We start from the raw sequence: 19175 nt of genomic DNA, 5'->3' as shown, positions 1-19175 counted from the left end.
AAGGCTTTCCTCTCCATCTAATTAGGAATAAATAGTAACTTCTCTTAGAAGCAAAATGTATTCAAAGACCTGTGCTAACCTTAAATATCTGCCAGAGGTAATAAAGAAATCAATGTACTTTATGTTTTTGGCTCCCACAGTTTAGCCTAAATATTTGCCCTGACATGCTTATACTGGTCCAAGCAAGCATTAGGTCATAGTCTGTGCCTCTTCCTTATTTGAAGGTGTTTTTACCTTTCTCAGCACTCCACAAGTTACTTCCTCTTTCTTTTGTTCTCCTCTGCCTTTGCCGCTTTTAAAAAGTTCTAAGTTGCTAGCCAGTGGGGACAAATACAGAATGTGAGGTCCTGTTCCAGCCAACGGAAACCGGACACAGCAGTAGGGTGCACATGTCAGGTTATAAACGACCATCTCCTTTGTTCGGTGTACTCTCTTGGCAAAACTGCTGGCGAATGTACCCTTTCTGCAAAAAGTAAAAATGGCCTTGCTGAAGAAATTAAATTTATGTTCAAGAGCTATTTCTTCTTTCTCTTTTTTTTTCTGTTGTTGTTTTTGAGACAGTCTCATTCTGTTGCCCAGGCTGGAGTACGACGGTGTGATCTTGGTTCACTGCAACCTCCGCCTCCTGGGTTCAAGCGATTCTCCTGCCTCAGCATCCTGAGTAGCTGGGATTACAGGCATGCACCACCATGCCCAGCTAATTTTTGTATTTTTAGTAGAGACGGGGTTTCACCATGTTGGTCAGGCTGGTCTTGAACTTAGTGCTGAAAGTAAAACACTGAGAGCCAAAGATACTCTGTCCAGAAAAATTATCCTTCATAAATGAAGGGAAAATAAAGCATTTTCCATGTTTGAAATGCTTGTTCCCTGGTGCCGTCAAGTGCTATTTCTTTATGGCCCCAGGGAACAAGCATTTCAAACATGGAAAATACTTTATTTTCCCTTCATTTATGAAGGATAATTTTTCTGGACAGAGTATCTTTGGCTCTCAGCGTTTTACTTTCAGCACTTTTAAAATATCATCCCATTCTCCTCTTGGCCTGTAATGTTTCTGCAGAGAAATCTGCTTTAGTCTGATGGGAATTTCTTCATAGCTAAAAAGATATATACATATTACTGTTTTTAGTGTAATCTCTTTGTCTTTGACTGTTGGCAGATTGACTATTATGTACTGTGAAGAAAACCTTTTTGCATTTTATCTGTTTGTGGATCTCAGAGCTTCTTTTATCTAGATGTATAAATCTCTTGCCAGACTTGAGAAGTTTTCACCTATTCCTTTTCTAAAAATTGGTTTTCTAACCATATTGTTTGCTCATTGCCTTCTGGGATCTTGATAATTTGAATATTTGGTCACTTTTGGGTGTCCCATATGTCACAAAAACTTTACTCATTCTTTTAAAATTATTTTTTCTTTATTTTTTTCTGACTGGCTTATTGCAAAAGACCTATCTTCAATTTCTAAGGTTCCTTCTTCTGTTTGATTTGATCTATTGTTGAAGCTTTCAAACATACTTTGCATTTCATTCAATGAATTCTGTGGCTCCAGAATTTCTGTTTTGCCCTTTTTGATAATCTGTATCTCCTTGGTAAATTTTTTTAAAAATTATTTATTTATTTATTTTATTATACTTTAAGTTCTAGGGTACATGTGCACAACGTGCAGGTTTGTTACATATGTATACATGTGCCATGTTGGTGTGCTGCACCCATTAACTCATTATTTACATTAGGTATATCTCCTAATGCTATCCCTCCCCCCTCCCATCCCACAACAGGCCCCGGAGTGTGATGTTCCCCTTCCTGTTAGAATGGCAATCGTTAAAAAGTCAGGAAACAATAGGTGCTGGAGAGGATGTGGAGAAATAGGAACACTTTTACACTGTTGGTGGGACTGTAAACTAGTTCAACTATTGTGGAAGACAGTGTGGCAATTCCTCAAGGACCTAGAAGTGGAAATACCATTTGACCCAGCCATCCCATTACTGGGTATATACCCAAAGGATTATAAATCATGCTGCTGTAAAGACACATGCACATGTATGTTTATTACAACATTATTCACAATAGCAAAGACTTGGAACCAACCCAAATGTCCATCAATGGTAAATTTCTTATTCATATCCTGAATTGTTTCTCTGATCCCTTTGTACCAATTTTTAGAACTAACCTGTATTTCACTGAGCTTATTTAGAACGAATAATATGAATTCTGTTTTGAGGATTTCATGAATTTATTTTTTATCAGGATCTGTTACTAGAGAATTATTGTGTTTCTTTGGAGGTGCCACATTTCTTTCCTTTTTCATGTTTCCTGTGTTCTTCTGTTGATATCTGCACAACTGGTGTCACAGTTTCCTAGGAGGGCAGAATCCCAGGGGCCAGTGTCACCCTGGGACTATCTCCCAGAGCAAATGTTCTGTATTGTTTATGATTGTCTCTGATTGGGACACTAATATAGGCTCCATGCAGGATTAAAATACTGGGCAGAAATAACAAGTAAAATGTTATTGAGATGATTAGAATTAAAGCACTCTAAGGTGTTTCTATTGCTTGAGAAAAGAATTTGTGATTATTTTAGAATCTTATACTTTATTAGAAGCTGTATTTAATAGAAAAAAAAATAGAAGATGGTTTTTTATTCTCTTAGAGTTTCTCAGATGGAGTGTCTGAGTCTGGATTCTCTTAGAGTACAGAGGAAGGCCATTGAGGACCATACTATGGATGTGCAAATTCACCAGTAACACAGAGTTTGTTTTACTTCCTTCACTGTCAAATGTAGAGTGTGGTAGTCTGTCTCATGCTTACAAGATGACTGTTCTGCCTGATATTCTGGGTAGGAAGAAGAGTCAAGAGTAAAAGTTAAAAGGCAAACACCAGCCAGATAACTTCCCCACCCCGCCACCCTTTTTTTAAAATCAGGAAGACAGTTGCTTTAGGAAAGCCCCACACAGTAGACTGTAGCTTAAAACTTGCTAACCCAAACTGGGTGGCATTACCACTCCTACTTGTCTGAGATCCTGAGTAAACTAGACTTTTTAGTTGGACACAGAATAGAATTAATTTAGCCACTAGAAATGTCTATCATATGTATACATTTTAAGATGGCAAGATTAGCTATAATAGAAAATAAATTTATATATCCTTCAAATCGGCAAAAATAAAACAACGATTTAAAAAATGATCAGTTCATAAAAAGCTAAAAAGGAGAGAACAAATGAAACACATATTAATCAAAGTAAACAGAAAGAATAACTTTTGGTAGCAAAAATAAATCAAAATATATCCATAATCAAATGTAATGTTAATTGATTCGATTTAAAAGTTAAAAGACAGAAATTATCAGATTGAATTTAAAAATTAAATCCTAAAACATAAAGATACATAAAGATAGAAAATAGATACATGGAAAATATGTATTAAATGAGTACTAAATTAAAATAAAGTAGCTCTATTAATATTAGACAAAATAAACCACAGGACAAAAATGTTATTATTGATAATTAGTGTCTCTATACAATGATAAGGGCACAAATTACAATATTATAAATGTTATAATAATTCAAAATTTGTTTGAACTTAAAAAGGCCTCACAATACATAAAGAACAGATTGTATATGTAAATACAAATATTGGCAAATCTACAAAGACAGTGGTAGATGTCAACACATCCCTCTTAATTATTGAGCAGTCAAAGAGAGAAAGACAAAATTAGTACACATTTAGCAGAATTTAAAATAAAAAACATTTAAAAACTTGATTTAATGTATTAACAGCACTCTTTACTTGACAATTGGAGAGAACACACCTTTCTGCTAAGCATGTGAGATATTTCCAATAACTGATAATGTGATAGGTCATGAAGCAAATTTCAATAAATATTAAATGTCATAAAACATAAGCTATCTTCTAACCAGCATTACTTTTACTAAAAATCAATCACTAAAAAATAACTTAAAAATGAAAACTTCAAACTATGAACTAAAACACTTGCTTCTAAATAACTCAAACACTTATAAAATACTTAGATAAAAGATAATTAAAATGGATACAAAACTTGTGCAATGCCTCTAACATTGTACTTCATGGGAAAAAGTAATATTGAATGTGTATATTAGAAAATAATAATGAAAACACATGTGCTAAATCTCAAGTTGATTTAAAAGTTTGAAAAGAATTATAAAGATCTGAGCTAAAATTAACAAAATATCAAAATATGAAACAACGAAGAGAATCAACAAAGCTGGAAGTGTATCCTTTGGAAAGATAAAATTGACATACTTTGGCAATACTGAATATGAAGTTAAAAAAAAAAAAAAGAGGAGGCTTGTAAGGTGGCTCACACCTGTAATCCCAGCACTTTGGGAGGCTGAGGTGGAAGGATCACTTCAGCACACAGCAGCTGGGATCACTGTTTTGCTCTTTAGCCTACCAGTTGCTAATTTCTGCTGGTTCTTTGAATGCTTTACCTGCTTTTATGAGGTTTCAGAGTGAGTCAACTATATCTTTTATGAGAAACACCGATTGGGAGTTGCCTATTCTGTGGTTCTCCTCTCTAGAAAAATTTCCTCTTTAGTATCCATTCATTTTGACAGTCCCAAGTTCTGAATTATATCTCCCTTAGTTCAGTAAGACTGCCACTTGTTTTCGGCAAACTAGGAAGCATTTCCTAGTTTGAAAACTGCAAAGGGTAAGCTGAGTAACAATGGAACTGTTTTTGTGCATTTCCCTTCTTTCTGGGACCATATTCCTTAAGAGCCTTTACTCTTCTTTTTCTGGTTCAGGACAATTCAATTGTAAAGACATTAGATGAGCCAAGTAAGGCAGGGCGCCATGCCTAAAGTCTGGGAGAAGCTATGGTGGTGCAGGTAAGATTGTCAGAGCCTGAGTAACATCAGGTGAGCACCACCATAAAAAGTAGGTATCAAAAACTAAATGGGATAATGGGAATGTCTGTAAAATAGGGATGCTTAGTGCAGACAGTCAGAGCCCAAGCAAAGTGAGGACAGCATCCATAGTGCATTTTCAGGGTGGTGTAGTAGAATATCTTTGAGACAAGAGATCAGGATCTTATTTTTGCTTTGTTGCTTCACCTGTGACCTTGGCAACATCATGTCATTTCTTGGCTATTTTGTGGTAACATTGGTATCTACTGGTAACATTGGTATCTATCTCTGAGGCTTGATATGATTTTCAAATGAAATTGAAGTAGTGTAAGGATAATGTAAAATAAGTAAAAGGACTTGGAGAATGGTAAAGCAGTATATAAATATAAGTTGTTATAAACTTATAATAAGGATTTATTCAGATCAGAAAACTTCTTGCATAATACATCACTAATCAGTATTGTATTTTTTTTTGAAAGGCTGTACGTAACTTCACAGTGGATAGATCACAGGTTTTGGAGTTTGTATCCCAGCTCTACTAGCTAAATGATGCTGAACAAGTCAATATCTTTCTGATATTTAGTTTCTAGATTCAAAATAATTTCAAGGCTTCATTATGAGAAACAGACTGTATCATATATACACTCTGGAATAAAGAGAAATTATTATTATTAACCTGATGAAGATAACGTCAATTTCTAAAATCCTTAGTGCCACTGGGAAATGTAGGTACTAACCCAATGTTATTGAAGTTCTTAACTTTCTAATTAATATTTTAATATTGCCTTATGCAATTTATTTTCTGATGTTTGTGAATGAGCACTTTTTTAGCATTTAAGAAACTAAAATATTATGTTATCTCATGTATTTTAAAGATGAAGAATTTGCAGGAGGTCATTCTAAAAAGAATGTCTAGTAACTAATTAATACCAATATAAATTAAGTAAAGAACATGAGCAAAGCCAAACTAATAGCAAGTAAATAATGTTTTTATATCTGTTTGTTTAAAAAATGCCATTTGTGGAAACTGACAAGAAACCAAACCCAATCTGCTTAGGTATCTCACCATTTTGGTGCCTCATCATTTTGGTAAGTATGAGTCTATTCATCTGAAATGTGAAAGGCTGACACTTTTAGTCAATAGCTTGAAATGCTAAGGTTGTGTTAATCTGGGAACAAATCATTTTCTATTTAAATAAATCAATTTTGTCCGGGAGTAAAGTATAATCTCTAATGATCTGGTAAGTCATTTAGAAATAATTTGAATTGCTATGGAACCAAATGTTCTGTTGCCGAAAAAGATTAGCCAATAGTTTTTTTTTCAAAAAGGTTTAATATAAAATATGTGCAGGTAAGTGAACATTTACTGTCCTGGGTCATAATAATTATGCTAATTATGTGATTTTAAATAATTACAAACAACCATGGCAAGGAAAATGGTAAAGATGACTTTACCATTTACCATGATGACAGTACGCTTGACTGACCTCCAACAATGTTTCTTCTGTTCACAGAAATTGTAACTATTATTGACAAGAAGCTCTTGAATTATTAGACTATTAGAAAGAGAAACAAGAAACAGTTCTTATAAAAGATGCATATTTAGTCTGCATACTTAATCTGATGGGATCATAGGCTCATTCTTACTCTGATGAGCTTTTAAACAAATACTTTACCCATCACTAAATTTATTTGGCTTCTCTGATTTTCTGTTATAATTGCCTGCAACTCTCGTAAAGTACTATGCATAAGTACCAAGAAAACACAGCCATTTTTCTTAGGGTATAACAACATTCTCCGAACACATGAATGCACACATTACTTATACAGCTAGGTTACCCGGCCCCATTGGATAGGGGCAGAGACAACAAGTGAACTGACTTAATCAGGACAGGGTTGAAAACACATGATTTTTTAGTATATTTCATGGCAATATTTGAGACATACTAATACTAAACTAAAACTTCGATGTTTATCTGAAATTAAAGTTTAACCATTCTGTTTTCTTTTTGTTTATTTTTATTGCTACTGCTGTGGTTTTTGTTTCATTTAATTTTGTTTATTGGTTAAATCTACCAACTTTAATTCAGAAACTCTAGTTATATTTCATTTTTGGCTGTGCTAATGATTAACATTATAATCTTGGGTGAATCATTTTCCCAGATTTTCACGTTCTTCTGGTAATAAAATGAATTCCAGTTTCTATTTTCACATTTCTACTTTGAAGATTCTCCTCATATTTAATGAACTACAGGTAAATCAGAGATGACTGCTGAACAATCTACTAATTATCTCAACAAATGTTATAATTTGGTAACTGAGATTATAATTAACCAGAGTGACTTTAGTAATTTAAAAGAAGATAATCATAGCAGATTAATAGTCAATATTCTCTCTTTGTAATATACTTTAAAATGGCCAAGTATCTCCCAAATATTTATAAAATATTTTAATTATATGTTCCTTTTTCATATTTCAACCTTTTTGCTTTGAATATTATATTATGAAACTAAATCACTCTGTCTTACCCTGTTGTTACCATTTGGAGACTCTGGTGTCACTCTTCATTATTTCTAAAAGATTTTATCTTGACACAACATCACTGTCTCTAGGACCATTTTAGCCATAGTTATTGATACTCGGATTATTCACATGGACGATGCTTCAAGTACCCTAAAATTTCACTTTTAAAATGTCCTCTTCTCAAATGATTTGGGCTTCCACCAAGTCTTATCCACACTCCCATGGGTATATCCTAGTCCTTGTCATAACCAAAGATGTAACTACCTTATAACTTCAATTTCCAGAATCCCATTCTGACTATCGTATCCTATAATTTCAGTGTACTTCTTCTAGTACCACAATTCCAATTATCTTCTCCCCACCAAGGCCCATTTCTCCTGGTAACTTTTTACTATACTTTGCCCTGTTGCATCCTCATTTCCCCCTAGATTGAATTCCATAGTCTGTCAGTGGAATAGTCTTTACATCTGCTTACTAGTATCTGGTTTTCCTTCACTTCTGGAAACCTAGGAGGATTACCATTCTACACCTCATGAAGTTAGTCAAGGACCTTAATGATACTAGGCAATTGTAATACGTTTCTGCAGTTCACCCCTTTCCCCACTGTCAGAGAAATCTATTTTGTGCATTCTCCTCCTATTTCAAATGTCCAACACTTCCTTCCCCATCTTCACTCTTAGCTAATGGCATTGATTGGAATAGGAGGAGGAAAGAAGAGAGAGAGTAAAGCAGAATTTCACAAACAAACCTTAAATTATAACATATCTTATATATCTTTTGGCAAATATGCATGCATGTTCTACCTTTCTTCTATTAATATTGATATATTGTCTGTGCTCCATTCTAGGATCATCTGTTCCACTTTTGTGTAAGACCCTAACCTAGAAAAAAACACCACTTTCTCAATTCTTCCCTCTTTCTAGAATCTTTATAATTTTTCTCTCTGTTGGATTTTTCACATCAATACAGAGACATACTACAGTTTCTCTTATCTTAAAACACTTCTGAATCTACACTTACTTGAAGCTCCAGCCCTGTTTCTCTGTTCCTTGTAATCTCAAAGTTCTTCAAATGAATTCCTTGCACTCAAGGTTTCCAATTCCGCATCTCTCGTACTTTCTTGGGCCCACTCCAATGAGACTTTCAACTCTAATGTTCCATCAGAAATGTACTAGACAATGTCACAAATAGCTTCCATGTATTTAAATTATTTTCTTACCCCCTATTTTGTTTATTTCTACCAGCAGTGTTTGACACAGTTAACCATCCTTTCTTGTATGGTCTCTTCACTTTGTTTCCATGGAACTATGCCCTCCTGGCATTCATTTTTATGGCACTTGCCGTTTCTAATCAGTCTCCTTAGTGAATTCCTTCTCATTTCACTAAACTTCCAGAGATTGGAGTACTGCAGGGCTCATTCTTTGAATGCTTTTTTTGATAGATTTTATTATTCTGTCCAGTATTGATGTTTTAAATGTAGCAATAGGTTGATTATTCCCAAATACATATCTCCATCTTGTAACTCTCCTTAAGTCAAAATTTATATAAACTCTTGTATAATTAATGACATCTGAAATATAAACCGCACCACACAATGCTCCTTATCTTCCCTCAAGTCAGTTCATTACACAGGCTTCTCCATTTCACAACCATCTGATACAGTTTGGATCTGTGTCCCTGCCAAGTCTCATATCAAATTGTAATCACCAGTTTTGGAGGTGGGGTCTGCTTGAAGGTGATTCTATTGTGAGGGTGGTTTCTCATGAATGGCTTAACACCATGCCTCTTGGTACTGTCCTTGTTATCGTGAGTTCTTGTGAGATCTAGTCATTTAAAAGCATGTAGGACCTCCCTCTGACCTCCTGTTCCCGCTCCTGCCATGTGATATGGCTGTTCCCCCTTTGCCTTCTTCCATGATTGGAAGCTTTCTGAGGCCTTTCCAAAAGCAGAAGCCCCTAGGCTTCCCATACAGCCTGCATAACAATGAGCCAGATAAACCTCTTTCCTTTATAAATTACCCAGTCTCAAATATTTCCTTGTAGAAATATGGGAAAAGACAAACACGTCATCTTTAAAATTTCTCAGGTCAAAATGTGGAGCTGTCTTTAACTCTCTCACACCCAAAATGAAATACAATGGAATACTCTTTGGCCTTAAAAATGAAGGGAATCTAAATTTGGTTAGATAGGAAGAATACATTCATGGGATCTATTATATGATATGGTGACTATGATAATAATAATGTATACTTGAAAATTGTCAAGAAAATAGATCTTAAATATTCTCTCCACAAAAATATAAGTGTGAGGTGATGAATAAGTTAATTAGTTTGATTTAACTATTTCACAATGTGTATGTATATACTTTAAAATATCACATTGTACATATTAAATATATATATATGTTTGTTTTATCTTAATAAAGATGAGGAAATTAAGTAAAATAAAAACAAAATAAAACAAAATCACGCACACAAGCAGATGCACAATGGATCAATCTGCCAAACTAAATAGAGTAAATTTTAAGCAGCCAACAGCCCCTATGTGTCCGGGAATGGGTCAGTGCTTTCCTCTCCGAATCCGTGTGCAATATCCAGTGGTAGAGAATCCTAAAAGAAAGCTCAGGAGAACACCTGAAGGCCCCAAGGGAGCACTGAGAGGCTTCTGCATTCAGAATGACCAAAATCCACTCTGAAGATTACACACTCACAGGGACACTCAAGGCCCTGGGAGAAGAAGGACACGAAATGTAACTTCGTTAAGAGATGAGCCTACCTTAATGAGACCTGGATTAGAAGATTCTGGCTTCTAGCTTGCCTTGGTTTCTGAATAACCACATGCACTTTTCTGCACATTTCTAATATTTTAATATCTTCCATTAGAATCTTCTTGCTGCTTGCCCCAGAATCCAATCCTCAGAATGCCTTGCTTCTTTATTCTCTCCCTTTCTTTCTCTCTCTCTCTCCCTCCTCCCTGATATCTATTCCTACCCAACATATCAATTAGCATGTAAGACAGGGTGACTGAGCAAGAATACCACCATAGGAAGAGTCAGTAGGCCTGGACTTCATTTCTAACTCAGCCACTATCATGTCGTGTGACTTAGGCCAGTGGTTCTCAATTAAGGAATTTTCTCCCCGGGTCGTTTGGCATATCTGGAGACTTTTTTTGTAGTTATGACTCGGGCTGGGGAGTTGCTACTGGAATCTAATGAGTAGAGGCCAGAGATGCTGCTCAACATTCTACAATGTGCAGGGCACCTCACTCACATGGCAAGAAATTATGCAGATCAAACTGTCAATAGTGCCAAGGCTGAAAAATACATCTATAAGAAAATCATTTCTCTGGATTTTAGTTTTCTCATCTGTGAAAGATTTTAATCATGTCTCAGGGACTCTCTTACTAATAAGCTCAATGATATAATGAATTGCACTCATGAAATAGTATCAAAGAATTCCGTGCAGTTCAAAATGATTTAGAAACAGCATTTATTTTCAAATATATTTCAGAAGAACCTCATATAAACAAGGTAAATGACTTGCTTGAGAAAATCTGGAATGGGAATAGAATGCTGGTCTGTGGAGTCTCCAGTCAACTGGACTGTCAACCTCATCACACTGCTTCCAACAGACAATGTGACATTGTAAGAAATGCCTGACTGAAAATATTTGCTGAAGTTTTGGTCACAAACTACAAGAAATTCTGTTTTCATTCTTTTATCTGTATAGAATGGGTGCAGTTTCTCTTCTCGTTTTGGGTTACTTTCAAAGACTTCAGGCACTTGAGTTCATCAAACAATCGATTTGATTTTTTCTATGTTGCTAACTCGAGTGTTTCTGTGTAAATCCTAAGACACAATACAATTGAGTAATTGATTGCATAGGTCTACCTTTTGAATTTTACAAATCAGTATCAAAACTTTCATGTCACATGGCGATCTTGTCAGGTAAATAAGATTATCATATTTTATTAATCTAATACTGACTTGATTCATTTCTTATCAGGGAATTAACCACATATACAGGGTCCTATATATTGTAGCCATTTGGAAAGTACTTTAAGAAGGATAAATTCAAATATACTGGCTCCTAGCACCATACTATCAGAAGTCCAGTGACCACACAATTTACAATGCTTAGCTGTTTCTACCATTTATGTGTGTTTCTGCTGTGAGAGACAGATGAAAAAGATTTAGAAGCATGTCGTAACTAAGTAACCAACTTTCTCTGACAGTTTCACAGGAAGCACAACTTACCAATTATCTCTATATTGGAGCTAAATTACCCTTATCAAAGGTTAAAGCAACCTTGAGAAGAATCAAGACTGATCATGAGCTAGCTGTGCCAGACATTTGGTTTCAATTTGAAAGTCACTTGTTTTTTGACAGAAAGTGTCACTGGAACAGGTAGTTAAGACATCACTATATCTCTTCTGCATTTTTAGTGAAGGTTAATTTGACGGGTTGTGAAAAGCAAAGAGAAAATCAAGTCTTTCAGTTTAAACACCTTTAATGAGTGAGAAAAGCCAATTTTGTATCAAGTAAGCACCTATGGTAGCCAAAGAAATGAGAGCCAAATGGCAGCCAAGGATATGGCAGTCAAAGGACAGCCAAGGATATGGATCTGAAAAGGGTGATTTTAAGTCAGGTTTTGATATCTCATCTTGAAAGCAGGACAGTCTACCGAGTGAATAGATTATTGGACTAAAAAGAAGATATTGCTCTAAACCACAACTGTCCCTTGGAAAGACTCATTTTTGCTTAAGGAGAATGACAGAAAAACAAATATTGAGTTTATGATCAAAGATTTCTCCAAGTGAAATTAAGCAATTAATTAACTTCTAAATTCTGATAATATATTTTGCAAAAGTAGCATTGACTTAGGCTAAAAAAGTAATATTGTTTAAATACTTTCAAGGCTAGCAAAATAGGAGAAGCAATATTGTCCACCAATATTAGAAATACTTCCATTAAAAGGCAAGGTATAAAAATGAAATATATAAAATATATATCCAGAAAGCCACAGAATATAATAGATGTTTATCTTACTAATATCTCAAAGTTATTTTCTATAATTAAACAGTTAATAAATGTTTATTTCATACTCAGGGATCAGGACTTCTAAAGCATTATTTTATCCCAAGGCTACAACAACAACAACAACAACATTTATGCATATTTGTGACAGTGAAAACCGTAGAGATGATCGTGAAAAACTTTAAGAACAATTTTTCTTATAATGATGAGGGAAATTTGATGAAGCTCATAAACCATGTGGATCCATCATTTACTTAAATTAAGTATCGTTATTCAACATAAAACAAGCAAACACGTTATAGACATCAAATACATTTCAGTTTCAGCATCAAGATCATCTCATCTGAGAAACACAGTTCTATTTATCAGTGGAAAAATAGTTAAATATTCTTCATATGTTATATACTTTGGATGGGAGTAATAATGTCACAAGACTCCAGATTCTTACTACATATGGATCTAGTCCACCTAGAAATAATCATTTGTCATCAATTAAATTACTAAATACCTTTTTAATTCAGTAAATATACTGAAAGGCTCTGGAACGGAAACACGTGTATGGCTTGATTTTTGTTAGGAAGACATCAGGGATCCTTATATGGTCTGAGATTCCCATAGTTCTCTATGTTTACGCTGTTCTGTGGAAAGCTAAACTTAAGTAATTTTCCTCCTTGACTTCTCTGCATCATTTGAAACTGTGGATCACCTTTTTACCTGGCTCCTAGCCATTGAAGTCTCCATTCTCCTTCTCTGGCCATTCTTCTGCTACTTTCTGTTCCTCCTCTTATACCTAAATGTTGCTACCTTCCCTAAGATAGGACAGACTATTGGCTCTTTTCTCTATATTGTCTTCTTCAGGAATTACATATTCTCATATCATATCCTTAATTACCACTACTAGTAGTGATATATCCCTTGTACCACCTCACACAGATAATGCATCTATACTAGCTCTTCTGTCCAATGTGGTCAGCACTACCTTATCAGATCAACATATCTCTATTAAATGGCTCACTTGAGAAAAGTAAGCAAAAGAAGAGAATACTGGTCCCCGAGTCACTATTCAACTTGACGGTCAACTTTATCATACTACTTCTCAGAGGAGATGTGACACTGTAGTAAAATGCCTGGCTGGTACACTTTGTTTAGGTTTTGATCATGAACTAGAAAGAAAAATCTGTTTTTATTCTTTTATCTGTATATACTAGGAGAAGCTTTCCTCCACAAATTTAGTTTTACTTCCTAAACCTCATGCACTTGAGCTCATCAAACAATTCACTTGACATGTTTTCCATGTTTCTAACTAAAGTGTTTCTCTATGGATCCCAAGACACAGTAAATATCCCTTGTTCTTCAGATAACTTTTTAAGCCAATTTGACCACTAGTCTGTAATACACACTTGGCCAATTTTGTTGCCCACATCTAACAGGGAAAAGTAATCATAACAAAATCAATTTTATTTTATTGACTACTTAGCTTGCAATAACCCTGTGATGTATTATTATCATGAAAATATAGATAAGCCAATCCTCAGAACTATCCTGGAACTTGTTGAAAATTGCATCAAGTGGCAGTCATGATTCAACGAATTCAGCTGTGAATACAAAACCTAGTCTCTTGTCACAATGCTCTAGAAGGCTACAATTCCTGCTTTCTGTATATTTTGATTATCTGCTCAATTGAAATCTCTATCAGTAACATGCTTAGTTGGACTTTCTCACTTAGGTGTTTTAAATTAAATGGAATTGAGTTAGAATTTCTAGGTCTTATTACCTATTCCTAAAACTTCAGTCAAAATACTATAATTTTACAAGCCATAATTTTCTCCTCTGTAAGTTGGTACAATGATATCTATCTCACTGCAAAGGACTATTAATTAAATCAGACAGTTACTGTATAGAACTTAGCATAGTAGCTGAAGGTACTCCATGAAAGGCAACCCCTACAATTATTGTTCTCTACCTTTGCCCTCCAGCATTCTCAGCTCCTCCCTTATCATAACAGTATATTTTATTACTTCTTTATTTACGCTATTAAATATCCCTGAAGTCAGAGACTGTATTACATTTATTTTTTATTTTGTTGTGACAGGTCTTGTTCTGTTTCCCAGACTGGAGCACAGTGGCATGATTATCATTCACTGTAGCCTTGACCTCACTGGTTTGAGTCATCCTCCCACCTCAGCCACACAAGTAGCTAGGTCTACAGGTGTGTACCACCATGCCTGATGCATTAAAAAAAAAAAATCATAGAGACAGTGTCTCACTACGTTGCCCAGGCTGGTCTCGAACTGCTGGGCCCAAGTGATCCTCCCGCATCGGTCTCCCAAAGTGCTGGGATTACAGGCATGGGTCATTACACCTGGCCTCGGAACCACATTATTACCCCATCTTCCCAAGCATCCAACCCTGCTTGGTACTCAATACATTTAGGTAGTTTTTCCTCCAACTGCCATAGAACACCTTGACTAGAAATGAAGTTTCTACCTGCATTTATTCAGGATTTCGGGCTGTTCCCACCCCTTCAGGTGTTTGTTAGCTTCCTGGTCTTTTAGCTAATGAAATTTTTAATGTTGTTAAACACCAACTGCTCCAATCCATCCCTCCTGGCAGGAATTTCCTGACCAGTCATATTCCTTGAAATCCAGTGCAGACAGATAAGCCTCACTAGGAGGCAAGACATCTTCTAGGTGAGGAAACCCAGGTAGCTATGAAATAAGAGACGCCTGTAGAAATGGCAGAGGTCCTGCACTTTTGGGTGCAGCTTCTTGAGCTGAATTTGTAAAGCTTGAATGGGATCAAACTAAAATTTCGTCTTGGATAAAGAAGATCAAGGCATATGTTTTGTGAAGCAAAATAAACTACCTTGACTTTTCAGAAATAGCAGAGGTTTTGTGAAGCATATAAGATACTTTTTAAGGTCACTTCTAGGGAATATAAATATAAATGCTAATGAGTGAATATGTAGCCCAGAGGAATTCTTATGACATTTGATACATAAAATGATCCAGAAGGATATTATTTTTAAAATGGAATCATTCAGTAAATGAAAATATTATTTTCATTCTAAAGGTGAGGTGGAGTTTTAACCTATCAGTCATATGCTAATCAAGATTTTGTGATATTGCTTTATACTGGTTTAAAGAAGAACACTGCGTCAAAAATTGTACATTTTCAAAGATTATCTCATGTAATAAGTTTTGAGGTCTTATTTGAGAGACATTCTGACTATGTAGAAATCAATATGTACACGCATGTATTGTCCTGAAGAATTTTATAAAAAATAAACTTCTTTCTTGTTCATATACAGTATTAGATGTGAGGCCCTAATGAACTGTATTAAAAGAGGGAATAGTAAAAAGTGACTGCCTGAGAAGAATTATTTCTAAATTTTTTGTTTTTTGTCCTACTCTCCACTATACAACTGAAGATATTTCTGAGTTTCTTAAGGGTGGTGATAGCTGTTGCGGATAGACTCTAAGATAATCCCCACAGACCCCACCTCCTGGCATTCATCTTTGTGTGATTACCTCCCTTTGAGTATAGGTAACAGCATTTGTGGCTTTCTTCTAACAAACAGTATGTAGCCAAAAGTGATAGGATGTCATTTTCATACTTATGCTACATAAGATTGTAATTTCCATCTTGCTAGCAGAGTCTATCCCTTGATAGCTTTAATGATGTCAGCTGCCATGTTGTGAGCGGCCCCATGGAGATTCCCTCATGAAAAAGAACTGAAGCTTATATCCAGCCAACAGCTTGGATGCAACTGAGGTTCCAGTCCAAAGATCAAAAGGAACTGAATCTTGTCAGAAATCCCACAAGTGAGCTCGGAAGTGAATTCTTTCCTTATTGAACCTAAGATGAGAACACAGCCCTCACCAACATCTTAAAGGTAGCTTAAGGCCGGGTGCGGTGGCTCATACCTGTAATCCCAGCACTTTGGGAGACCGAGGTGGGTGTATCTCCCGAGGTTACAAGTTCGAGACCAGCCTGACCAACATGGAGAAACCCCGTCTCCACTAAAAATACAAAATTAACTGGGTGTGGTGGCGCGTGCCTACAATCCCAGCTACTTGTGAGGCTGAGGTACTATAACCGCTTGAACCCTGTAGGCAGTGGTTGCGCTGAGCCGAGATAGGGCCATTGCACTCCAACCTGGGCAACAAGAGCAAAACTCCGTCTTAAATAAATAAATAAATAAATAAGTAGTATAATGAGAAATCCTGAAGCAGAGGAACAACCTAAGCTGTGGCCGGGTTTCTGACCCTCACAATCGGAGATAATTAGTCATTTTGAGCTTCTATGTTTGTAATAATGTTACATAGCAAAAAGTAAATAATACCATAAAAATAATAGTAATGGCTATATTTGTCTTTCAATGAGTATCCGTTGTGCATCAGGAACTCTCCTAAGTGATAATATGGCTAGATAAATTGACAGCTATATAGCTAGATCATAGATGCATAATAGTTGATAGGTAGATAAATAGATAGATACTTGCTAAATTGTCATAATAACTATGAGTTAAGGCCTATTATTGTCCCCATAGATGAAAAATGTAAAATAGAAATTTAACTTTTTTATCTGAAGTAGCATAACTGCTTAGATATAAAGTCCTTACTGAGTACCACTTTTCTATGCTATAGTAGTTGATATCTAGCATTAAAAGAATAAGTTGAAATAATTAAAGAACATGGTAGAAAAGAATGAACAAATAAACAAATTGGAACAAAGCCAAGAATTCTATAAATTAGGTAAAATTATAACTATCAATTTTCCTGTACAGAATATAATATTTCTTCATATAGGTATTAGGCTTTATTATTATAATCCTATTTCAGAGTAATATGCTTTGTGTTTCAAAAATTGTGAGTATGAGAATAATTGAAATATAATTAGTAAATCAGTGATTTTAAATACTGTTTATTTGGTATGATATTATCTATTGACATTTTGCAGTTGCACCTTTATTCCAACACCTTCACTTCCCATTTCAAGTCTGTACACCTCTAGTCTAACTTACTACAATATTGTGTATAAAGAAGCAATTTTCTCTGACCAAACACGTGACATATTACCGAGAAAAAAGATGAGAGCTTGACTATAGGCCAGTCGAAAATCTAAAGACTGAAACATAAAGAGAAAAAAAGAATAGAAAATATACAGATTATCATAAAAGACAGAGAAATTGGAGAGAAAATTTTTTAAATGGAAAAGTCTCTACTAAAAAATCCAAAAAAAAAACAAAAAACAAAACAACTAGCCGGGCGAGGTGGCGGGCGCCTGTAGTCCCAGCTACTCCGGAGGCTGAGGCAGGAGAATGGCATGAACCCAGGAGGCGGAGCTTGCAGTGAGCTGAGATCCAGCCACTGCACTCCAGCCTGGGCGACAGAGCGAGACTCCGTCTCAAAAAAAAAAAAAAAAAAAAAAAAAAAAAAGTATAAATACAATGGAAAAGAAGCAATATTTACAGAGATTTTAGCAGATAATTTTCCAAGCCTAGTGGATTGCATCAAACTATAGTTTCAAGAAGCATTCTGCATCCAAGCAAGATAAATAACAGACATCACAACTGCACGCATCTTAATAGTACTACTAAACACCAAAAACATGGAGAACATCCTAAAAAGGCTATAGCCTTTACTAGACACATTACTATGAAAGGAGAAACAATAAAATCAATAGCTAATTATTCATCAAAAATGAAAAATGGAATTATATTCTTATACTGCCAAAAGAAATAACCACCAACTTAGAATTATATATCTAGTAAATATGTCCTTCAAAAAATCAATTAAATACATATGCATACTAAAAAACTAAGAAATTTGCTGCCAGCAGACCCACATAAAAGAATAAAGGGAGCTATTCAAGGAGAAAGAAAATTATCTCAGTAGGAAATAAGAAAACAAAGAAGGGCCTGAAAAACAATGAGAAATGCATATAAATTTGACCATTAAAAACAAGAATAATAAATACTCTTGGGGTATGAAATAGACTTAAAAATATGAAAGTATGAGCACACATATTGCAAAAGGGTAAACATGCAAAAAAAATCAGAGCAACATTGTAATAACAAAAAATGCAAAATAACCCAATCTCTAACAATAAGAGAATGAATAACTAAATTATGCTACAGTCACCATATATAAGAGAAAAATGAATAAACTATAGCTATACACATCAGTTTAATAAATAAATCCTAAAGCATAAAGTTTGTTGAGGAAAGCTACAGATGACTATATGCTGTGTAACATCATTTTCATAATGATAAGAAACTGAACAATATATTATTTAAGTATGTTTATAAAAAATTGTATGAAAAGCAAACAGCAATGGAGAAATAAACATAAATGTGGGAAATAGTTGCCACTATGAGGAGGCAGGGGCACAGGTTAGATGAAAGAAATACAAAGATTGGAAATGCTCTAATTCTTCAGTTGCGTGGTAAGTGTACAAGTATTCGTTTTATAATTAGGCTTTCTACTGTGTGTAACTGTTACTTATATTCTTTGATATATACCAATTATCTTTTAGATGATGGAGATAAATATTTTCTAAAGACAACAAGCAAATTTTGGGAAGCATTTCAAATCTCAGATTTGTAAACATGATGCTTCCCATTTCAAATGGCAATGCTTTGAAAAAACAACACAATTTGAATCATTAGTTGGAATTCTTTGCATAGCTTGTGTTCTCTCAAGATAAAAACAAGTGACAGTTTCATTCAAAG

General features: G+C 34.9%; 1 protein-coding gene across 1 annotated transcript in view; it reads right to left on the bottom strand.

Annotated features, from left to right (window-relative positions):
* Positions 1-397: 397 nt before the first annotated feature.
* LOC126945923 (UPF0764 protein C16orf89-like) overlaps positions 398-19175 on the bottom strand; it is a 31264-nt gene continuing 12486 nt past the window's right edge. Inside the window, exons 2-4 of the mRNA XM_050775884.1 lie at positions 17726-17829; positions 16391-16499; positions 398-463 (exon numbers count right to left, since the gene is read on the bottom strand). Of these exons, the coding sequence (XP_050631841.1) occupies positions 398-463; positions 16391-16499; positions 17726-17829 (279 nt within the window). The remainder of the gene's footprint in view (positions 464-16390; positions 16500-17725; positions 17830-19175) is intronic.

Source organism: Macaca thibetana, chromosome X (genome assembly GCF_024542745.1).
Source record: "Macaca thibetana thibetana isolate TM-01 chromosome X, ASM2454274v1, whole genome shotgun sequence".
Classification (NCBI taxonomy): domain Eukaryota; kingdom Metazoa; phylum Chordata; class Mammalia; order Primates; family Cercopithecidae; genus Macaca; species Macaca thibetana.
Note: the sequence above shows the minus strand (reverse complement) of the source record. Positions and strands in the feature narration are given on the sequence as shown.